Source organism: Pseudophryne corroboree, chromosome 4 (assembly GCF_028390025.1).
Source record: "Pseudophryne corroboree isolate aPseCor3 chromosome 4, aPseCor3.hap2, whole genome shotgun sequence".
Classification (NCBI taxonomy): domain Eukaryota; kingdom Metazoa; phylum Chordata; class Amphibia; order Anura; family Myobatrachidae; genus Pseudophryne; species Pseudophryne corroboree.
Window position 1 is genome coordinate 396,952,192 of NC_086447.1, and position 24,947 is coordinate 396,977,138.

Genomic DNA, 24,947 nt, shown 5'->3' on the forward strand with positions numbered 1-24,947 from the left:
GGAAGCGCTCTAACGGACTGGATGAACATTAATATCACAAAGCTGTCAAATGAAACAATAAGAGATGCTGTACTGTGTCACCTGGGGAATAAACTCTTATACAGACTGTAACACTGAGTTTAATAGTTAAAAGCACAAACTATCTGACCCATGAAAGTATATAAGAAGAGAAATGATAATGTCACACAGGGAGGCATGCTTTCTTATAGGCTTTTTATACTTAGTCCAACACTGTACACACTGGCACATGTATAAAGTATGTAAATACTGTATGTTTAGTATTGATTTTAGTTTTATTGTGAGCATTGCTGAATGGTAAACTTCAGGCGATACCTAAGGGACATCTTGGGAACATTTCAAGAAATCCACAAAAACCCTATACTCTGCAGTGCTGACCCACAAGGCTGCCTAATGACTGGAAGGCATCATATAAAAACCTTATTAAATTTGCTATAGCCAGTGAAAAAAATCAAAGTAAAGAACACAGATGTATTGCTTAGTAAACATGATGACACTTAATGTATGAATATCGAGCATTTGTGATGGGGATTATTGTAGAATGTTCCCAATACCTGTGGCTCAGAAAAGGGCATAGTTTCTGCACTGTCTTCACCTTCTCCTCCTTTATTTAGCGTTTTAGTGACTTTAGACACCCAATTCAGTATGTTCCCAGCCTTCTTTACATGCTCTCTCTTTTCCGCTTCCAGTGACTTCTAGCAATACATGCATGATGCAAAACACACATAACCATTACACATGTAAAAGCAAAATTGTTACAAAAATTTCATAAAAAAATTACTCAAAGAATAAGATTTTTGTGGGATACAACTTTCATTTTGATATGCAAAAAACATTCTAAAAAAAAAGTACATGTTATTATACAATATTGAAATATAATCACCATTATCTATGTGGAATATAATACATACAAGAAGGAAATTAATAAAACAAATAACAAAGGGGTCTACTCAACCAGCTGCATGGACAGTCTTGGGTATAATAAAATAATGTACATTATTAAAGATTATCACACACAATGTTTAGCAGAATTGTCTTCCCATCTGTCACTTAAGAATAATGTATTGGGCACAAATTCTCAAGACTACAATTTAATTATGGGCAAAATAATGCAAGGTAAACATTAGGAGCGGTGTGTGTTTGGTTTTTGCGTTCACTATATACAGGATTAGTAACATGGATGTACATTTTTATTTAATGTACTGACCGTTAGAAACAATACCTATTATATCTGGTGAGAACAATGGTGTTCAAAAGACTAACATTTACTAATCTCACAAACATTGTTCCACTAATAACTGCAATATGTATTTCAATCATATTAATAGACACAATATAAAAACATATTATTTTATGATTTGGATGAATAAACCCCAAAGTAAAAAGTATGTCATTTTCAAAGAATCAGTAGATTCTAAGTGAAGTCCATTACTACATACAATATCTCAGACATGCTGCCTTTGCATTAGCTTGACCATAAAACAAGTAACAAAATTAATCAGACATCCATCATATTATCCCCCTCTCTTGTATACCCGAAACTCACTTACATTTTGCTTTTCCTTAAAACTTACAATAACAATCAAGTACAATTTTGCATGTTTGGATTGACCCAGTATCGTTGTCACCTCTTCAGCTTTCAGCTCAGTTTTGTGGGAAAGAGAACGTTTATATACTGTACTGTATTCTCTTCAATGTTGCACAGGTGTTATATTATTATTTTAATATGAGGCACAGGTTGGAAATCATACTTCAAGAATGCTATTGTTAAGACCAGAGTACCATTCAATACAGCTGATACAGTATTTCTGAAAAAAATTGAATGTGCAGGAATTCTAAACAGAATAATGCTATATTATTTAAAGTGCATATATGGTAATTAAAAAAATATATCACACAACTCAAGATTCAGCGTACTGCAAATAGCTGATCTAGTCTACTCTTCTGTGTGAAAAATACAAATTTGACAGTGTGCAAACAGTGTAAATATAAGTAAGTGAAACACAGAAAACTTTGCTGTCAAACACTAGTTGGGGGTGTAATTGTGTTGCAAATAGTGCTAAGCAACCAAACACTGTCCCTGTATTCAACATTTACAGTATAAACACAGGAAACATTGTACAATAATGGGAAACTTTTTAGAAGGGTCAATATTATTTAAGAGAAATTTACATGTTTATATGTAACAATATAACCAACATTGATGTTTCACAACATACATACCCAATACATAAAAAGTGGTACTGTATTTCAAACATAATTCAGGCAAATACTTTAGAATGGATTTCTGTTAGAAGACCACCACACAACTGGTTCTCTCACATTGCTGTCTTACACATGGCAGTCCTTGGCACTTCTTCTGGACTAGAAATCAGTCGATTGCTCAGCAAACGTAATAATGTCACCAGCAGAAAATCTTCTATTGTGAAGAAAAATAAAGGCTAGGAATTCCGACATTCAGAGGCAGAGGTGTTTTTATCAAGCGAAGTCCTGTATGGCTGTCATAGACTGCTTTTTCCAGAGTATCTTTATAGGACAGCTTTCTCCTTGTTTGAGGACAAGTAAGATTTTTGATGTATGAATTTTCATCCTTTATCTTTGTTGCTGTGGCAGAATCAACTATTCCTTTTTTAATTGCATCTTCCAATGACATCCGTGATTTAGATTTGGGATCTATTAATCCTCCTGTCAAGAACTGATACTCAAGGCAACGATAACCAATATCTTTGTTTAATATGTTTAAGTTCATGGCTTCACCAGCAGATAAAACGGCTTTGGTTGTAGGATGGATGACTCCAGTGAAAGCTAATTCGCACTGGTGAATTTGCTTAGCACAAACCTCATCAATTAAGCCTTTCTGCAATGCCTCTGAGACATTATATATTTTTCCATTTGAAGGATCAAGAATCCCTCCAGTGCTGGCCTGAGCTTCAAGCAATCTAAACACGGTTACTCTGTCTGCCATGTTTCTTCTCAATGCTTTAAAGACTGACACTCTTTCATTGGTTTCATAGATCCAATATCCAGCAATAGGACTATTGGGATTTTTAGATGGTCTTGACCTAGTAATTAAAATGTCAGCCAATTCAGTGGCTGAAATGAGCCCTTCTTTAAACTTGCTAACCTGCAACTTGTCAATTTTCCCTTGGCTGACAGCTTCATCCACAATGAACTGTCTACCTGTCTTGCGATCAGTTAAGTGTGTTTGTGACTTACCCTGGGAGTCAAAAACTGTAGAGCTCTCCCACTGACACTCATGCTGAGAAAGCTCAGTATAAGTTTTTTGGTCAATGAGACCTTTTCCATATGCTTCAAAACGTGTCATTTCTGAACCAGATCTAATATCTACTACACATATCTTAAGGCCTATTTCTGAAGAAAAAGCAGTAATTTGTCTCTCACCAATTGGTAATAGGGATGTGTTGCTTTCTACATCTAGAACACACAATTGCAGCAATTCAGAATAATACATACTCTGCTTGTTGGTAGGAAAGTGAAAGCCTTTTATATTGCTAGCAGGTTCATGCAAAAACTTTAATGTGGTATGATTCAACAAACCCTTCAAAACTGCCACTTCAGCTGGGATTCGTACACTTTTAACTGGGTCAATGACTCCTCCAGTGGCAATCTGAGCTTCAAGAATTCTTTTCCCTTTCTGTCTTTCAAGAAGTCTAGCCTCAATGGCTTGGAAAACAGACAGCCTTTTTCCAGAGTGTATGTATCCTATGACAGCTTTTTCTGCTTCAAGGAGTTTCTCCTTAAATTCCTGGTCAGCAATTCCACTGGTGATCGCCTCCTCAACAGAATATTTTTTGCTTGTAGAAGGATCAATGATAAAACCTGTCACTGCTTGGGCTTCTAAAAACTCAAACGCTAACCCTTTATCTATAATTCCCATTTTTGAGGCTAAACTGAAAGATATCTTTTCTCTCCTCGATTCAAGGTATAAACCTGCTATTGCAGTAATTTTTGTTAGATAAGTGTCGAGTGCTTTTTGAACTTCTTGAATGGTTGTTCGACCTATCTCAAGCTGTTCCATGGTTTTGGCATCGAGAATTTTAGCTTCTACCATTTGTTTGGCAGAAACATTTTTTCTGAGACCTTGGAAGATGAACCTATCATCAATGGAAGAACTGTCACTCAAAGATGTCTCAGAGCCTGCATAGTTTTTATAACTGGAGGACATATAACCCATCTTCGGTAAATCTGATCTCCTAAATCCTTCCAAAATATTACGTTCTTCAAACACCTGATCTTCATTGTTTAGCAGGAATTCTTTTTCCTGTTTTACAGTTGTAACTTCAACAGTCAAATCATATTGCTTGCTCTTCACTATCTGTAAATAGCAATATTTAAAATAAAGGATGGACGGTTAGGGTTTATGCCTACATATTGCTTCAATAATCAAGAAGATATCTAATATAACATCAGAAAGAAATAAGTGTACTATAGTTTAGAGGATTAGTGCTAGGGAGCAGAAGAGTATACACCAGAACCAATGCTTCCAACTAAAGCCCGCAAAACCATGCAATAATATGCAATAGCTTGTACTGAACTTACACTACATTTTCTAAATAACTAACTATAATGTATGAATATATTTTAACACAAAATATATACAACATCTTAAGCAAAAATAAATTGCACGTAACGTGTTTTGTCATAATAAATGCAATGCTAATTGTAGCTCATGCAAGCAAAAAGACCTTAATCACCAAGTTAAAGAAAATAAAGCCAAGTATACCAGCAAATCTGTCAGGTGATCGCTACATAGTATGTAAGTAAGGAGGATACATATAGAATACCTCCATAGGTTGATCAAATTTTCCTAGCTCCTTTCCAATTTTCTCTTCTTCAATTCTTAAAGTTTGAATGGCATTCTGTATACTTTTATCCTTTATACTCTCTAGCTCTGACAGCTTTCTGTAGGGATTCATGTTATCAATAGATATTTGAAGTTCAGTACTGGTCTGTGTAACGTACTCTGTAAATGGATGTCCCTTGTCTCCAACGTCGAGGGACTGCTTTATTCTGGATAGCTGTAGCTGAAGGTCATCATAGCCATCCATATGTCTCTTCTTCTCTTCCATGTGTGTAGAGTTAAATACAGGAACATTAGTATCAAGATGACTGTCAAGTTTTCGTCTCAGTCCAGGAGATGCTTTGGATCTTTGACTAATAGAGTCATACTCTTGCTGAGAACCTGAAGATGAAAACATGTAGCTGTTTCCTTTTGCGTCATAATCAGTTTTTTGAGTAGGGCTTCTAACGCTATTATTTAGCTGAATCTCACTTTGTAGGTATCTTAACTGGTTTATGTGGTCTTGTCTCTGTAAGTCAACTTTTTGTTTAAATGTTTCAACAGCTCGTTTTTGAACTTCAAGCTCCTCCTCCAGTTTACGAAACTTTTGAACTTGTTCCAGCCCAGATTTTTTCTCAAGATTCAATTGGTCTTGGCTTCTTTTTAATATCTCCTGCAGTTCTGAAAGTTCCACTTTCATCATTTTTATTTTATCTTCTAGCATTGACTTTTCCTGCTTCAAAGTAACCACTTCAAGCCTCATATTTGAATAATTATTTTCTGTACTTAAACTAGATTCCATTGACTTATCTAATTTTTTCCTGAATTCATCTGCAGTGTTTTTGTATTTTGTAGATTCCTCTTGGTAAATGATAAGCTTTTTCTGTGCTAGTTGCTCATCAACTGTCTTCTTGTGAAGGTCATCCTGTGTCTTCTTTAGTTTAGAATTTACATCCTGAAGCTGTGTCTGGTGCTGCTGAAGTTTCTGATCTAACATACGTTTATCTACTGTCAAGCTGTTTAATTCAGCTTTAACATTTCGGGTCTCCTTTTCAGTATTAAGAATTGCTAGGCTCTGTTTTTCATACTTTTGCCTAATTTCAGTCAAAGCCTGTTTCGTTCTTGATAACTCTTCTTCTAGCCGTTTTACCATATTTTGAGTTTCATATTCTCCCTTGGACTGTTTTTGCAGCTGTTCACTTGTAACTTTCACTTGTTCTTTCGTACTTTCCAGTTGTGATTTTACCATGTCTAAATTTTTCTGCAAATTATTTCTCTCCATGGCAGTCTTCTCAAATTCAGATTTAACTTTTCTCAATGTCATCTCTGTCTCATTGTTCAATTTAGTGAGCTCCTCTAACTTTATTTTCAAAGAATTTGACCACTGATTACTTTTTGTCAATTCATCCTGAAGTTTTATGTTTTTCTGTTGGTCCTCTTTCAGGGCCCTAGCATTCTGGAGTAGCTCTTCTTGATTTTTCTTCAGCTGATCGCGTAAATTGTCAACTTCTCCACTTCGGGATTGGGATCTCTGCTCGACCACACTCTTTTCTTGCTGCAGAGAACTTATTTGTGAATTAAGAAGTTTCACACTGCTTTCTGATTTTGCATTTGCTCTGTTAAGCTCTTCTACTTTTTTCCGTAAGTCATCTACTTCTTGCTTCTTTCTAGTTAAATCTTCTTCTAGGAATGATATTTTCTGTAAGCTGCTCCTTTCAGCCATTTCCTTTTGCCTCAGGTCATCCTGACAATTTTTCAGCTTTTCTCTAGCATCATCATAATCAGATTTTTGCATCTTCAGTTTATGTTCTAGGGAAACTTTGTCTTGCTGTAATACCTTTAGCTCCTCCTCAAAGCTGATTTGAATCTTCTTTAGGTCCTTAGCTTCTTGCATGACTTCTTCAGCTTTATCCTGACTCTGGTACATTTTCCGTTCAACTTCTCTCAGTTGTAAAACATAGTTTTGTTCCAGCTGGTTCTTCTGCTCTAATTCAATTTTTAGCTGCTGCAAAATATTGTGGGCATCGTCCAACTGAATTCTTAGCTGGCGGTTTTTCTCGTCTGCTGCAGACTTTTGTATCAGAAGTGTACTTAACTCTGCTTTATATTGCTTAATTTCATTCTCTGCTTTTTTACTGACCAGTGTTAGGTCATCCACGCGTTGTTTTAGGGTTTCTGCTTTTTTTACATATTGTTCTCTTTGAGGCCCTCTTAAGTCTGATTCAATCATGTAATGAACTTCTTGCATCGATCGTGATGGTATTATGTCCTTAGACGTATAGCTGTATAATGAATCTGTATATTGTCTTTTAGATTCATATTCTATTTTCTCCTCTACAACCTTCTTTTGGTATTGAAGATCACTTTCAAGATGTTTAATCTGTCTCGAGAGTTCTTCCTCAATCTCACCTTTCTTTTTCAGATCTGCCATTAGATTGCTTTTTTGATGTTCCAATTCTTTAAGGTCAATATCTTTTCTTTTCAAGTGATCCTCCAGCTTCCTTCTTGCAGTCGTGCTCTCCTCTATCTGATTCTTAAATGCCCTGAGTTTGTCTTCAACAGCATCCCGTTTAGATTCCGCCTGATTTGTGATCTGGCGTACATGTTCCAGCTGCTGCTCAGCCGCTGTCTTTAGTTTGACTGTAGTCTCCAGCTTCATACGGAACTGCTGTGCCTCATACTCAGCCTTTGTTTTCTGCATATTTATTTCTTCCACTGCCTTTTGGAGCTTCTTGATTTCCATCTCAGCAGCTGACCTAACCTTGGGAAGCTCCTGCTCTAGCATGTATTTCTCTCTTTTCACTTCCTCAAGTGTGACTTCAAGCTCCTGTATTCTTTTCAAAAGCCTTTTATTTTCCTCAGTGGAGGTTTTTTGTTGTTCTACTAATTCTGGGTATGCTGACATAGAAGAGCGCTCGGAAAACATTACAGTCTAAAACAAAATAAAGGGACATGGGTTCACATTTGATCTGTTTGTCTGTCATGAAAAAGTCTAAATATAATGGTCCATATTCAGTTTAATAGCAGCGGCATTAAAAATAAAAACAGTAATACGGTCTGTGCTTATAAAAAGATAAGATATTTAATTAGGGAAATCTGCAGTATTTTATTGAGCTAAGTAATATACATAATTAGTGCCATCACAGGAAATAGGAAAATGTGCAAAAAAAACTTACCATGCTCAGCCAATTAAAAGAAAGATGCTTTCAACCACCTTGTCTTGCCAAGGAAGTGTCAGGAGAGCAGTGAGAAGCGAAACACCCAAATCCATAAAAGCAAGATACATACTGTATAGTAAACAAAACTACAGGATGTCCAAGCAGTTATTGACAGTTAAAAGGAAAAGCCCAGATTCTACAAATAACTTTAATAAACATGCAAACCACATAAAGCTGACATACACAATGTGCTGTCATTTACCTCTACATTAAATATTTATTCATTTATGGATCACCATTTGTAGCTAATGCAAAGGCAGACTGTTCTCTTACTCATTCATTCTTTACATTAACTTATGTGCGGGTAAATACTTTTCTGATGTACCTCCTATAAAGAGCACAAAACACACAATCTTATTTACAATGTATAAATCTAATGAATCTACAGGAAGTTGGAAGAAAATGAATATAAAATTGCAGGAGAGTATATAAATGTATTATCCAAGTCTACTTGAAGGACAATGGTTACAAATGGTCTTCCAATAACCGGGATCCATCTTGCACCATCATCACCATAATAAACTCAACAGTTTCTGTGCATTAAATATAAAAATGTTTACTGTAATAAATTTGTTTGTTGATCTAGTTTACTGAAGTTGTTAATTTAATATCAAGCAGAGGAACAAGTATATTAACTGATGAACCTGTATTTGATAGAATCCTCTTCTACAAGGAAGCAATTACTGTAAATGTGTGTTTTTGCTCTTTGTATCGATCTCCAGGGCTAAATAATGTATTTAATTAACACTATTAATATTTTTAATTTTTGTGTTTTCTTAAATCCATGATTGCAAACTGTCACATACTATACAGCTTGGAATATTTTGTTTCTCTTGTGACAGTGAATAAAGTGTGTGGTAGTGAATACAGCACAGTAACCCTCCACCATAAAGAGAGAAAGCAACAATTACATAATGCACGACAATCCATAGAACAAATTGAACAATGCATAGTATTCCTGTCACCGTGTTGTCAAGCCAGGCTTCCCACATAAAAAATAGCAAAGGACACAGTGTTAATGTCTGTACATACAGATCTTTATGGGCTAGGGCATGAAGAATACACATTATTTTTACTTTGTTTAATTCATTCTGGGTATCTAACTAACCTGCAGTAATTAACATTAGAACCAGAAAAACAGCAGTGAAATTGCTACAGCAGAGCCGACTGATATTAAGCCACAACACAACCATACGGCACTTTGAGCGCTGCAGTTGCTGCGTACTGAGTAGGGGGGGTAATTCCAAGTTGATCGCAGCAGGATTTTTGATAGCAATTGGGCAAAACCATGTGCACTGCAGGGGGGGGCAGATATAACATGTGCAGAAAGAGTTAGATTTGGGTGGGTTATTTTATTTCTGTGCAGGGTAAATACTGGCTGCTTTATTTTTACACTGCAAATTAGATTGCAGATTGAACACACCCCACCCAAATCTAACTCTCTCTGCACATGTTATATCTGCCTCCCCTGCAGTGCACATGGTTTTGCCCAATTGCTATCAAAAATCCTGCTGCGATCAACTTGGAATTACCCCCAATGTACCAGGAACTCACCAATATATTGAGTGTGATGTGTAGGCATAACATATGAATGGCTGCTGGCTTCATGGTGCAGTTATACTCTGAACTAAAAAGTTCCTATGTGACACCATCCACACTCAATGCTGTTGTGTCATAGACTATTAGGTGGCTATGTAAAAGGAAATATTTATTATTTAACATGATTTATGTGTATTAACTTGTTTATTTACCTCTTCTTCTTCCAATCTCTTTAAAGTTTCTCCAGAAAACTTTATATATTGGCTAATTAAAGTCATCAGAGCAGTGTAACGATTCCTAAGATCCATGTACTGAAAATTAAGAACACCAGCATTACAATAACAGTGACAGTTACAATTAAAATCAGACTTTACAAACTAACTCCACTTTAGTATATTTTATTCTGTTAAAGATAATGAGCATGAATTATAGCAGTAGTTTTCAAGTCTAATCTTCAAATACCACCAACAGGTCAGGTTTACAGGAATTCTTTAATCATGCAAGGCAAGAATCTCTATGATGGATCAGTAGCTCTTTAAATAAACAAAAATCCTGAAAACATGATTTGTAGGGGGTACTTAAAGCTTGGGCTTGAAAATCTAGCAAGCACAAAATAGTGGTTTTACTTGTGTATGCTGAGTGGGATCCGGTCTCTAGGTCGACAGTAACTAGGTCGACACTATATAGGTCGACCACTATTGGTTGACAGTAACTAGGTCGACAGGGTTTCTAGGTCGACACGGTCTAGGTCGACAAGTCAAAAGGTCGATATGAGTTTATCACAATTTTTTTCTTTTTTTGAACCTTTTCATACTTAACGATCCACGTGGACTACGAAGTGGTAGTGGAGCGAGGCACCTTGCCCGAAGCATGGCTAGCGAAGCGAGCCATGCGAGGGTACACGGTGCACTAATTGGGGTTCCCGGTCACTCTACGAAGAAAACAACACCAAAAAACCCATAAAAAAATGCATGTCGACCTTCTGACCTGTCGACCTAGAAACCCTGTCGACCTAGTTACTGTCGACCAATAGTGGTCGACCTAGACACTGTCGACCTAGTTACTATCTACCTTCCATACCACACCCATGCTGAGCTGCACATACAGTATCTTAATATTAACACATGGGGATAAAATTTACTAAAGCTTCTAAAAGTGAAAAGATGTGATGCTGCCCATAGCAACCAATCAGATTCTCTCTATCTTTCTGAGGATGCAATAAAGAAATGATAGAGATAATCTGATTGGTTGCTATGGGCAACATCGCTTCTTTTCACTTTTAGAAGCTTTAGTAAATTTGCACCATTAACTTATAATGCACAAATAGACTCGGCTGTATCTATGTGCTTGTTCTATTGGAAGCCTTGTGTCTTCCCTATACACCGCACTCCAATTTTACCTACTGACCGCAGTGCTGTAGATTCTGGCTTTGTGCCAGGGATATCTCTATTGCGCATAGAGAAACCACCGGGAAAATGGGCGCTACAAAATCTGCCTGGTGATTTCTGGCTGCACTGGGACTCCAGAGAGGTAAGTACTGTATAATTAAATGGGTGCAGGGTGTGCAGTGTCGGCTCATGTACACAGTACACAATGCATACATTATTAATACACCAATGCAAGTCTCCTGGGACCGCTTTGGCATGACTGAAGCAACAGTATATGAGGATGCATCTGTACTATAATCAAACAAATCTGTAGATGCAAAGATAGCGCTGGAGAATTCTGTACTCTAAAGAAAAAAGGTGAATAGAAAAATATACAGTAGCCTCACGGTTTTATGAAACCTACCTCTTGTATAATGACATCCGAAGAGCTTTGAAATCTTCTCCGTTTCATTGGAGACTTTTGATGGGAGTCCACCAGTGCCCTGTACGTCATTAACTGTAATTCATAGTCCTAAACAAAACGTATAAATAATATGATAAAGTGTTGTTCTCGTTTAATATACCACCTGGAGTATTTCTCTGTATACTGCGCATCATATATGTTACAATGTGCTGAAAATGGTAATGCTTGGTATTACAAGCAATTTTTTGATATATACATAGTACATACAAATCAGTATGACCCTAAAATGATAAAAAAAAAAAAATGTGTGTACCTTAATAGCTAAGGAGTACTGTTCTGAATACTTCTGGCACTCGTCCATCTTGTTTTGTTTCATTTCAATCTCTGATATCAGCATCTTGATTCACACACAGCGTTAAATTAGAAACCAAATAGATATATAGATAAGTAGAATTAAAAAACTATAAATAAATAATACTGAATGAGTTATCTCTGACTGAAATAAATAAAATATCAACTTAAATCTCAGACAAAATATTCCAAAAGTATTTTAAGAAATAATTATGTTTTATTAGTATTATGTTTCCACCCTTGTAGCATCAGGAGCGACCATTGTCCCCTTTTGTTTACATGATGCATTATTGATTTAGAGGACCTTAACCAAAATAGCGTTACAGCTGGAGCAATCTTTGCTTCACCAATTACTGTTATCATGCTGTTTCCATTATGAATGGGAGCTAGCTATGGAATACCATGCATTGATGAATAGTCCATCTGTATAAGGGAATCACCATTGGAAGATCATTTTCTTTGAGGAACCATTGATGTGTGAAGTATATTAATGTAAGGGAACTACATAATTGTTTTTACAATATGTTTGAGGAGATCCAGCCCAGAATCCTAATGCTTGCCTTACTAAGAAACATCGCTCTGCTACACTAATGTTGTTTAAAAATCTGAGGCTCATTTATAAGCTCATAATGCAAACCACATTGCTTTTCTATTGGTGCCAGTGCATCTAATATTCTGCAAAGGCATTATAAGGTGCATTCCTGGTCTCTGTAAAATGGGATGCACCTACATCTGCAGGTTTGTGGATGTTCAGGGCAAATCTGTATTGCGAAAATCCAACATCCACTTTGATTAGACTTTGAGGTCTTCTCCCAAAATACTGCCCAGTATTGTTTAATTTATGTTTTAAGATAATCACAAGAGTAAGTAGACATCAGGACTTTATTACAAGTAGTCCTTATAGAGCCGGTGTAAGGCCTACATGCAGATGTGAAGTGGGGGCAGTATCCGGGGCTTCTCCTACATGTCCATGTATGTCATTCATTGCTAAATGTGCCCATTAACCACTGGGGCACATGCAACCACCAAAAACCAACAATAGTCATTTTGTTTTAATTACATTGATAGGGGTGCACCCAGAATGTACTATTCTGCACAAATGGAAAATGAAGCATATGTCCAATTAAAATATGGGACAAGGCCTCTGAGCACTCAGAGAAACCACTCAAGGAGAAAAAGGTTGTGCCCCCACGCTAAAGACAGTGACCCCCTCCCCAAATCATGCATTTTGTTTATGTAGCTAACAGGTGCTCATTATATAATACACGGATTTGTACTAGAGCTGTAAGATAATTGCTACAGGAGTTACCTTCTGCTGGTCCAGCAGTTTAGACAGCGCCTTGCCATCAACCGTGCTGCCCTGCAGCTTACTCTGAGTGTCCTCGATTTGCCTAATCCCGGAATCCAGGGACTGGTACGATTCTTTGTAATATTTCAATGATTTACTAATTCCATCCAAGTCTCGCAATCTATTAAACAACAACAACATCAAATTTATTACCCCGTTTATAAACAGAAGTCAGTAAGTTATTTAGGACTCATCCAAATGAACAATGTATTGCACAGCATCCCAAGTGGCAAGTATAATGTTTCCACTCTTGCAGTGGATGTAACTAATGTCCGGGCTATGTAAGAAGCTTACAGGCCTAGTGTAAACCCTGCCACCCTGCTACTGAAATAAAGCATAGTAGAAGAAAGAAACATGCCACTACACCAGGAGAATAGACATGTGTGTGGTGACAGCACAGCCTAATAAGCATTATACTGTACGAGTGTGGATTTAGTGCAAACCTGTTTTCAATCTGTGAGTATGCATTCTGCCACCTCTCAGCAATCTGGTCAGCCTTCTCTTTGTGCCAATCAAAGTCCAAATCCCTCTCCTTGTGCACTTTGAACATTTGATCACTGATGGTTTTGGCTTTCTGAAGTTCATCTTCTAATGCATGAAACACGTCTCTTTTTTTATCTGCCTCCGACCTCCATTGCTAGGAGGAAAATGGAAAATGGCAAAAATGTACTACCATATGCATACTGTAAATGAAAGGGTAGATCACTATATTTCATTTATAGTGTTAATACAGGCTTGTCACAACAGAGTATAATACTGTAAGAATACAACAGAGAAGTCAGTGTGAGGAAGAAGAGAGGGGAATAAGTAATCACGAGACACTGTAGAGATGTATACCTTTAGGGTGGATATTAGTCTCTCAATTGTGTTTCTGTCAGCTGTGATCACATCTTCCTCACACAACTTGGTCTCATATGTCTTCACCAGGGACTCAGCTCCTTGTGTGTTCTTTAGCACCAAATGTATAGATCTTAATCTGTATGGGGAAAATAGAAATGTGCACATCGGTAACCTCTACAGTGACTGTCTGATCTCTCAGGATCCATATTGTGCATAAGAAAAGCTACAGTGACAGATTGCTGTCAGTGAGTCGCTATGAGCAACATGTCCACTCTATCTCTCGAAAAGGTCTGACACATCTCATAATTTCAATATTAGTCTCATGGCAACTGGGCTGGGAAAGCAGAGGGAGAAGCAGCATGCTATTGTCCGGCCCCTAATGCCGATCACTGCATTCCCAATACCATGATTTCAGACTGCACGTCACCCTCAGCTTACGCCTATGTGTGATCTCGTAAAAGTGTATGGGTGACACATGGAGCAAGAATGACCCTTATGGTTAGTGAAATAACTTAAAGTCAAACTTGCCTACTCTCTGTGAGACTCATAAGTTAGAGTCCCGAAAAAGTGGACAACCCTCCCGCATCCCACTTACTACTCTGGTGAAGTGAATGGCGCTGGGTGCCTGGTGCCATGGTTCTCTCGACCCTGACTCCACCCCCACCCCATGCAACATAATACTGCATATCGAGCCACTTTGTAAGCAGGGGAGGAGCTATGATGATGTGATTTGCAGCACCATGCTCCTCCCCTCCCCCAGCAGGACACAGAAGGACAAAGCAGGCAGGTATACGTAAACATGAACTTAAGAATTTTCATTTGTAAAGTGCTCTTATCTTTAACTATGAATCATTAGCCTTAATGTGTTTAATTGCAGTCATGTACATATTATTATGTTAGACATATTGTATAATGGAAACAGAAATGCATGTTCACGTACTTTTCAAGGTATATTGAAGACATGGAGTAGATCTGGCTCATTGCCTGGATAATAGCACTGAGCTCGGATTTTAGCGCATCAACTGCCGGAGACACTGCAGCTTGGCTAAAGAACTCCTCACATTTATCCGAAATTGCTGATAAATCTATTTTTAGATGGTCCAAATCCTTCTTCAGCTTCTATAAAGATGAGAAATAGACTGTTTTACTCCTCTGCATACTTTGTACTAAAAACAACACAGTTGTGATTAAGAAAGTAAAACTTTTTAATAATTCAAATGCTAATTCTTTCAACATGGGCCCAGGACTAATCCACTATTTGTCATGCTGATAAAAGATGACAAAAAAAAAATGGATTTCCAACTCTCTTGCAGGACAGAATGTTTGTCACAGGCAGAGATAATACAGCTGGAACCGACTCATACACAGACTACACAAAAGTTTATAGGCGGTACTGGCAACCATTTAAACAACATGGCTATCTTACTGGAGTAAGGATGGAACTGACTTTAGCTCACAATCTGCTGTGCAGGTTCTCATCCATTTGTGATGTAAAAACTGACTTTCTAGGTTGTGATAATGCATTATCTGAATTTACTTGTTGTGGGATCAATGGCCTGCTAAGCTCTAAAAAGACTGTATCCACCGCTCTGCACCGAATTATCACTTTGCTAAATGGATTTTTCTTGACATGATCTTGCAGCTAGTTTCTTTACTGTTCTTTACATTACTCAAAACCGTAAAAAAAAAAAAAATCTTTAAAGTGATTTAATTACTTTCCTTACTATTTGTGTGAAGGGCACATGTCTGTAATTACCATATTCTTTTTAACTGCCTATATTATATAGAGAAACAGTTGCCTTTCATCAATTAGCAGTAAACATATGTGTCTTTCTATCTACTGTAGGTGAGTCTTTTTAACTGTCAAGAATAAATAACGAGCCAATCAATTTTTTTGTCTTCTTTAAATATCCGCAGTCTTAAGATTAAACCTTGCTATCCCCTCCCTTTGATTTTTCCCTTACACTAAAGCACTTTATGTTCTCAAATGAACTTAATTTATTCAGTACATTTGATTTAATAAGGATATGAATGATACAGTAGCAGAGACTTCTGGCTGTACGTATGTGTTTGTAGAATATTTCAGTAGTTTTCTTGCAGTCAAATTTTCTACGCTGTATAATAAGGTGTAGTGATATATTTTCTGTTTCAAACTGCAGCAAAACCCTTGACCGACCCTATAGTATGACGTGTAAGAGGTAACTAAATAAAATAGAGCCCATCATTAGAATTCGTGTCCCATGCCTGTAATCAGCATGCAAAAAATCTAATGATTCTGTATTACACTGTAATAAATAAAGTAGGCAAAATATTCTAAAACTAAATTTAAAATGTACACATTGTTCTATAAAATATTACAGATAAAAGTCTCTAAAATGCTCAGACTGGTGTTAGATTATTAAACTATGGTTTTGCCATGTCCTGTTGTTGTATTACATTGTATGAGTTGCTGATAAGGATTCTCCTCACCCACAAAACAGCAGATAAATAATCTTGTATAATGTGAAACATTCCTGTCTGGAATAAAGTGGGATGGTGGTACTTGTTCTAATCAGGAATGAGGGATGAGAAGAATCTGTTCCCCACAGAACATACTGTACATGAAACTCAGTCACACACAGATATACAGTACAGCATACCTCCTGTTCTGCTATTCTCAGTACACTCTCATGTAGATCATCTCTGTCTAGAGGAGTTCTGATCTGGCGAATTAGACGTTCCTCGCAGTTTTCCAGTCTAACGCGGAAGTTTCTAATTTCAGATGTATACAAATTGTAAACAGATTCTTCTTGCTCCTCTGTTGAAAGACACATTATAGTAAAATATGTTATTCTGTTTGTTAAAGGTGTTCTGCACTTTAATAAGTTGGGTATTGGAGAGGAGAGAAGGTGGTGATATTGGATATAACACTACTTCACATAAAGGAGAATTAGTACACATACAGGGCCCTGATTCAGAGATGGAAATTACAGCACAGCTGCTTTTTGTAAGATAAAATATGGAAAAGCCGCAGAAGACATCTTATAGATTCCGTCGCCACACTCAAATGCCAGCAGCATCATGCGGACAATCATGCAGCGCAATTTGAGGCACTGCGAGCGACAACGCAGCCCCAGATCTGCATATATACAGTACAGCTTCTGCACATACTGTAGCTAAAAACATCAGAGATGTGCACTAACATCGGTCTATGTACACCTCTGAATTAGGCCCATAAAATCCTTAGCCAATGGCACAAATCACGACGCTTGTGATATATTTATTAGTGTTCTCTTGTTATGACATGGGATATTTATAAGATCTGCAACATGCTAAATAATTCTGTCATTGCACCTGAAACACTGTAGAGAAACTGGAAGTCATGACGGTAGTGACAAGTACCTTCTACATACAAAGAAATGGCACTCAGTATACACAGATCTCTGCACACGCCGTTTCTAGTCCCACTGCGGTGCTGGGCATGCGCCAACATCTGTCATCACATGAGCAAGCTGACAGTGCTTTGGAAAATATCTCCACTAAAATCAGCGATAAAGTAGCCGTAGGCCAAACCCCTTTACATTCTGGAGCTTGGTTAAACCCAACAATTAAGCAAGGTGCTGCTTTATGGTCGTAATTGTAGGGACAGAAGCAGATAACGGAGATATCGTCTATTGTCTCTCCATCTAAATCCTGGGAATCATTAATATGTGCGGGAACCCCTTCATATATCTCTTAATAAATATGCCCCTACGTGATGGAAATATGTACAAGCTCTTTTGCAAGGGTGTACTACGTTATACCGGCGCGCAGGATCCTGGCACCCAGCATACCGGCACCGTGATCCCGACCGCCGGAATGCTGGCAGCAGGGCGAGCACGAAAGAGACCCTTGCAGGCTCGCTGCGCTTGCCACGCTGTGGGCACGGTGGCACGCTACATGCGCCACGCTATTTATTCTCCCTCCAGGGTTGTTGTGGACAACCCAAGAGGGAGAATAGTTGTCGGTATCCCGGCGGTCGGGATCCTGGCGCTGGTATGCAGAGCGACGGGATTCCGACAGCCGGGATATCGAGTACCTTTTTTTTATGGATAATTTCTCTAACGTATGTGTATCATGAGGTATGGAAATAAATACGTCTCTGTTGTGCATGGATATGTTATGCAATAATGCGCACATTGTTTATAGTACAATATATAAGTTTATACTGACCTCTTTCTGCAGATTTCAGAAGATCCTCATAGTACGATTTGCAGACATTGACCTCTCTCTCCAGCTGGCCCATGTCAGAGACAGTGAACATCTTTGACTCTTGACTCTCTTCCAGGAATTCATCAAAACGAGATTTCAGATTGCTCATAACTTGCTGATGTTCTCCAGGCAGCAATGTTTTAATCTGCAATATAAAGAGACAAAATATAAAGATCAGTCATAGAAAAAGAATTGTAAAATTACGTTAACGATATATGAAACTACAGTGCAATGATTGTGTTCTGCAATGACACAGTGGTTAGCATTACTGACTTGTAGTTCTGGAAATTGGGTTTCATTTTGTCTAGGATGTAATTTGTGTGGTGTTTTTATGTTCTCCCCATCTTTACATGGGTTTCCTCCCACAATCCAAAGACATACTGATGGGGTCATTCTTTTCTAAATTAGTCCGAGTGCATGCGTGATCATGTTACAGAAAAACTATACTGTAAATTACACTGTGACAGAGTCTGAGACGAATGGAGAATCTTTATATGAATATAGAGTTTTACGTAATATGCTAATATATATAAAAGATGATAGTAGTAATAACAATAAATGCAATAATAAAATAAACAACAATAGAACCAGTGACATTAGCAACTGAATGCATTTGTAAAACATGAAATGGTACATACTGAGGACACTTTGCTGCCTCGGATAGCCTCAATCTCATTCATTAGGTAATGCCAGGACACTATGCTCTTCATGTTTATGTGCGACTCGTGCCAGAGGGATAGGACACTCTGGTACATTTGTTCAATCCTGCAATAAAAACAGTACTACGATGAACAACAGTTACTAAGATTTCTTATTGGCCAGTTGTATACTTACCCACAGCCTCTGCCTTCATAGAGTAACTACTGTAGTTACATTCTGACACCCCAAACAACCCAGGTCTCATTTTATGCCTCAGAGTTTATATTGCTTTTTTAGCTCCTAATTACTAGATCTCCATCTTCCCCATACAGTATATTCTGTTAGTAGTTCCTACCTGTTTGCGGAGTCCACAGCCTCTTTGTTTGGTGGTGGCACTGTAAAGCACACAGATGGGACCATAGCTTCATTGCCGGTGGGACTGATCACTTTCCACTTTGCACGATGTGAGTTGCTTGCTAGTACGCATTCATCCTCTTTGTAAATAGTAATCTGGACAAACAGGACACAAATGCATTTTTAAATTGATGGATTAGTATCAATTATGTTCCCATCTCATCTGTCGGTTCCTGGACATACAGTATTCACTGTTTTTTAATTTAAAAAAATAACACATCACTATGTATCTGTCATTTTTCTTTAGAATCTTTTGTCTACATCTGTCAATGTTCTCACTTTGTGTACTGCTCTTTTAAATAAAGAGAGAGAAAAAAATAAGAATTTACTTACCGATAATTCTATTTCTCGGAGTCCGTAGTGGATGCTGGGGTTCCTGAAAGGACCATGGGGGATAGCGGCTCCGCAGGAGACAGGGCACAAAAAAGTAAAGCTTTACTAGGTCAGGTGGTGTGCACTGGCTCCTCCCCCTATGACCCTCCTCCAGACTCCAGTTAGGTACTGTGCCCGGACGAGCATACACAATAAGGGAGGCATTTTGAATCCCGGGTAAGACTCATACCAGCCACACCAATCACACCGTACAACTTGTGATCTAAACCCAGTTAACAGTATGACAACAGAAAGGGCCTCTTAAAGATGGCTCCTTAACAATAACCCGAATTAGTTAACAATAACTATGTACAAGTATTGCAGATAATCCGCACTTGGGATGGGCGCCCAGCATCCACTACGGACTCCGAGAAATAGAATTATCGGTAAGTAAATTCTTATTTTCTCTATCGTCCTAAGTGGATGCTGGGGTTCCTGAAAGGACCATGGGGATTATACCAAAGCTCCCAAACGGGCGGGAGAGTGCGGATGACTCTGCAGCACCGAATGAGAGAACTCCAGGTCCTCCTTTGCCAGGGTATCAAATTTGTAAAATTTTACAAACGTGTTCTCCCCCGACCACGTAGCTGCTCGGCAGAGTTGTAATGCCGAGACCCCTCGGGCAGCCGCCCAAGATGAGCCCACCTTCCTTGTGGAGTGGGCTTTTACAGTTTTAGGCTGTGGCAGGCCTGCCACAGAATGTGCAATTTGAATTGTGTTACAAATCCAACGAGCAATCGACTGCTTAGAAGCAGGTGCGCCCAACTTGTTGGGTGCATACAATATAAACAGCGAGTCAGATTTTCTGACTCCAGCCGTCCTTGCAATGTATATTTTTAAGGCTCTGACAACGTCCAACAACTTGGAGTCCTCCAAGTCGCTAGTGGCCGCAGGCACCACAATAGGTTGGTTCAGATGAAATGCTGATACCACTTTAGGGAGAAAATGCGGACGAGTCCGCAGTTCTGCCCTATCCGAATGGAAGATTAGATAAGGACTTTTATAAGATAAAGCCGCCAATTCAGATACTCTCCTGGCAGAGGCCAGGGCTAGTAACATAGTCACTTTCAATGTGAGATATTTCAAATCCACCTTTTTCAATGGTTCAAACCAATGGGATTTGAGGAAATCTAAAACTACATTTAGATCCCACGGTGCCACCGGAGGCACCACAGGAGGCTGTATATGCAGTACTCCCTTGACAAAAGTCTGGACCTCAGGGACAGAGGCCAATTCTTTTTGGAAGAATATTGACAGGGCCGAAATTTGAACCTTAATGGATCCCAATTTGAGACCCATAGATAATCCTGATTGCAGGAAATGTAGGAAACGACCCAGTTGGAATTCCTCCGTCGGAACCTTCCGATCCTCGCACCACGCTACATATTTTCGCCAAATGCGGTGATAATGTTTCACGGTGACTTCCTTCCGTGCCTTAATCAAGGTAGGAATGACTTCTTCTGGAATGCCTTTCCCTTTTAGGATCTGGCGTTCAACCGCCATGCCGTCAAACGCAGCCGCGGTAAGTCTTGAAAAAGACAGGGACCCTGCTGTAGCAGGTCCCTTCTCAGAGGTAGAGGCCACGGTTCGTCCGTGAGCATCTCTTGAAGTTCCGGATACCAAGTCCTTCTCGGCCAATCCGGAACCACTAGTATTGTTCTTACTCTTCTTTGCCGTATGATCTTCAATACCTTTGGTATGAGCGGCAGAGGAGGAAACACATACACTGACTGGTACACCCAAGAAGTTACCAGTGCGTCCACAGCTATTGCCTGTGGATCTCTTGACCTGGCGCAATATTTGTCCAGTTTCTTGTTGAGGCGAGACGCCATCATGTCTACAATTGGTCTTTCCCAACGGTCTATTAACATGTTGAAGACTTCTGGATGTAGACCCCACTCTCCCGGATGAAGATCGTGTCTGCTGAGGAAGTCTGCTTCCCAGTTGTCCACGCCCGGGATGAACACTGCTGACAGTGCTATCACGTGATTCTCCGCCCAGCGAAGAATCTTGGCAGCTTCTGCCATTGCACTCCTGCTTCTTGTGCCGCCCTGCCTGTTTACATGGGCGACCGCCGTGATGTTGTCCGACTGAATCAACACCGGCTTTCCTTGCAGGAGAAGTTCCGCCTGGCTTAGAGCATTGTAGATTGCTCTTAGTTCCAGAATGTTTATGTGAAGAGACTTTTCCAGACTCGTCCATACTCCCTGGAAGTTTCTTCCTTGTGTGACTGCTCCCCAGCCTCTCAGGCTGGCGTCCGTGGTCACCAGGATCCAATCCTGAATGCCGAATCTGCGGCCTTCTAATAGGTGAGCCTTCTGCAACCACCACAGAAGTGACACCCTTGTCTTTGGTGACAGGGTTATTCGCAGGTGCATCTGCAGATGCGACCCTGACCATTTGTCCAACAGATCCCTTTGGAATATTCTTGCATGGAATCTGCCGAATGGAATTGCTTCGTAAGAAGCCACCATTTTTCCCAGGACTCTTGTGCATTGATGTACTGACACTTTTCCTGGTTTTAGGAGGTTCCTGACCAGATCGGATAACTCCTTGGCTTTTTCCTCTGGAAGGAAAACCTTTTTCTGAACCGTGTCCAGAATCATTCCTAGGAACAGCAGACGAGTTGTCGGGATTAAATGGGATTTTGGAATATTCAGAATCCACCCGTGTTGTCTTAGCACCTCTTGAGATAGTGCTAAAGCTGTCTCCAGCTGTTCTCTGGACCTTGCCCTTATTAGGAGATCGTCCAAGTATGGGATAACTAATACGCCTTTTCTTCGAAGAAGAATCATCATCTCGGCCATTACCTTGGTAAAGACCCGAGGCGCCGTGGACAATCCGAACGGCAGCGTCTGAAACTGATAGTGACAGTTTTGAACAATGAACCTGAGGTACCCCTGGTGTGCGGGGTAAATCGGAACGTGTAGATACGCATCCTTGATGTCCAAGGATACCATAAAGTCCCCTTCTTCCAGGTTCGCTATCACTGCTCTGAGTGACTCCGTCTTGAACTTGAACTTTTTTATGTAGAGGTTCAAGGACTTCAGATTTAGAATAGGCCTTACCGAGCCATCCGGCTTCGGTACCACAAATAGAGTGGAATAATACCCCTTTCCTTGTTGTAATAGGGGTACTTTGACTATCACCTGCTGAGCGTACAGCTTGTGAATGGCTTCCAACACCCTCTCCCTTTCGGAAGAGACGGTTGGTAAGGCAGACTTCAGGAAACGATGAGGAGGATCCGTCTCTAATTCCAACCTGTACCCCTGAGATATTATCTGCAGGATCCAGGGGTCTACCTGCGAGTGAGCCCACTGCGCGCTGTAATTTTTGAGACGGCCCCCCACTGTCCCCGAGTCCGCTTGAGAGGCCCCAGCGTCATGCTGAGGTTTTTGCAGGAGCCGGGGAGGGCTTCTGTTCCTGGGAAGGAGCTGCCTGTTGGTGTCTCTTCCCTCTTCCTCTGCCTCGTGGCAGGTACGACAAGCCCTTTGCTCTCTTATTTTTGTAGGAGCGAAAAGGCTGCGGTTGAAAGGTCGGTGCCTTTCTCTGTTGGGGAGTGACTTGAGGTAAAAAAGTGGATTTCCCGGCAGTAGCCGTGGCCACCAAGTCTGATAGACCAACTCCAAATAACTCCTCCCCTTTATACGGCAAAACCTCCATGTGACGTTTTGAATCCGCATCGCCTGTCCACTGTCGTGTCCATAAGGCTCTTCTGGCTGAAATGGACATAGCACTCACCCGAGATGCCAGTGTGCAAATATCCCTCTGTGCATCACGCATATAGATAAATGCATCCTTTATTTGTTCTAACGACAGTAAAACATTGTCCCTATCTAGGGTATCAATATTTTCAATCAGGGATTCTGACCAAACTACTCCAGCACTGCACATCCAGGCAGTTGCTATAGCTGGTCGTAGTATAACACCTGCATGTGTGTATATATTCTTTTGAATAACTTCCATCTTTCTATCTGATGGATCCTTAAGTGCGGCCGTCTCAGGAGAGGGTAACGCCACTTGTTTGGATAAGCGTGTGAGCGCCTTGTCCACCTTAGGGGGTGTTTCCCAGCGCGCCCTAACCTCTGGCGGGAAAGGGTATAATGCCAATAACTTTTTTGAAATTATCAACTTTTTATCAGGAGCAACCCACGCTTCATCACACACGTCATTTAATTCTTCTGATTCAGGAAAAACTGTTTGTAGTTTTTTCACACCATACATAATACCCTGTTTTACGGTATCTGTAGTATCAGCTAAATGTAACGTCTCCTTCATTGCCAAAATCATATAACGTGTGGCCCTACTGGAAAATACGTTTGAATTTCTACCGTCGTCACTGGAATCAGTGCCCGTGTCTGGGTCTGTGTCGACCGACTGAGGCAAAGGGCGTTTTACAGCCCCTGACGGTGTTTGAGGCGCCTGGACAGGCATTAATTGATTGTCCGGCCGCCTCATGTCCTCAACTGACTGTTTAAGGGAAGATAAACCATCACGTAATTCCACAAATAAAGGCATCCATTCTGGTGTCGACCCCCTGGGGGGTGACATCTGCATATTTGGCAATTGCTCCGCCTCCACACCAATATCGTCCTCATACATGTCGACACCACGTACCGACACACACCGCAAACTCACAGGGAATGCTCTAATGAAGACAGGACCCACTAGCCCTTTTGGGGAGACAGAGGGAGAGTCTGCCAGCACACACCACAAAGCGCTATATATACAAGGGATATTCTTATATTAAGTGCTCCCTTATAGCTGCTTTAATATATATATATATATAGCCATTAATGTGCCCCCCCTCTCTGTTTTACCCTGTTTCTGTAGTGCAGTGCAGGGGAGAGACCTGGGAGCCGTTCTGACCAGCGGAGCTGTGACAGAAAATGGCGCCGTGTGCTGAGGAGATAGGCCCCGCCCCTTTTTCGGCGGTTTCTTCTCCCGCTATTTTTCCAGTCAGGCAGGGGTTAAATATCTCCATATAGCCCCTATGGGCTATATGTGAGGTATTTTTAGCCTTGTATAAGGTTTATATTTGCCTCTCAGAGCGCCCCCCCCCCAGCGCTCTGCACCCTCAGTGACTGCCCAGTGAAGTGTGCTGAGAGGAAAATGGCGCACAGCTGCAGTGCTGTGCGCTACCTTATGAAGACTGAGGAGTCTTCAGCCGCCGGTTTCCGGACCTCTTCACGCTTCAGCATCTGCAAGGGGGTCGGCGGCGCGGCTCCGGGACCGGACTCCACGGCTGGGCCTGTGTTCGATCCCTCTGGAGCTAATGGTGTCCAGTAGCCAAGCAGCAAATCCACTCTGCATGCAGGTGAGTTTACTACTTTCCCCCTAAGTCCCACGTTGCAGTGATCCTGTTGCCAGCAGGACTCACTGTAAA

At 40.1% G+C, this 24,947-nt stretch overlaps 1 protein-coding gene across 1 annotated transcript in view; it reads right to left on the reverse strand.

The window, feature by feature from the left end:
* Positions 1 to 24,947, reverse strand: part of DST (dystonin) — a 1,076,884-nt gene that overhangs the window by 393,757 nt on the left and 658,180 nt on the right. Inside the window, exons 25-36 of the mRNA XM_063919308.1 lie at positions 19,131 to 19,285; positions 18,775 to 18,901; positions 18,098 to 18,281; positions 16,546 to 16,703; positions 14,847 to 15,025; positions 13,904 to 14,042; positions 13,510 to 13,703; positions 13,028 to 13,187; positions 11,681 to 11,764; positions 11,368 to 11,475; positions 9,789 to 9,887; positions 573 to 713 (exon numbers count right to left, since the gene is read on the reverse strand). Of these exons, the coding sequence (XP_063775378.1) occupies positions 573 to 713; positions 9,789 to 9,887; positions 11,368 to 11,475; positions 11,681 to 11,764; positions 13,028 to 13,187; positions 13,510 to 13,703; positions 13,904 to 14,042; positions 14,847 to 15,025; positions 16,546 to 16,703; positions 18,098 to 18,281; positions 18,775 to 18,901; positions 19,131 to 19,285 (1,728 nt within the window). The remainder of the gene's footprint in view (positions 1 to 572; positions 714 to 9,788; positions 9,888 to 11,367; positions 11,476 to 11,680; positions 11,765 to 13,027; positions 13,188 to 13,509; positions 13,704 to 13,903; positions 14,043 to 14,846; positions 15,026 to 16,545; positions 16,704 to 18,097; positions 18,282 to 18,774; positions 18,902 to 19,130; positions 19,286 to 24,947) is intronic.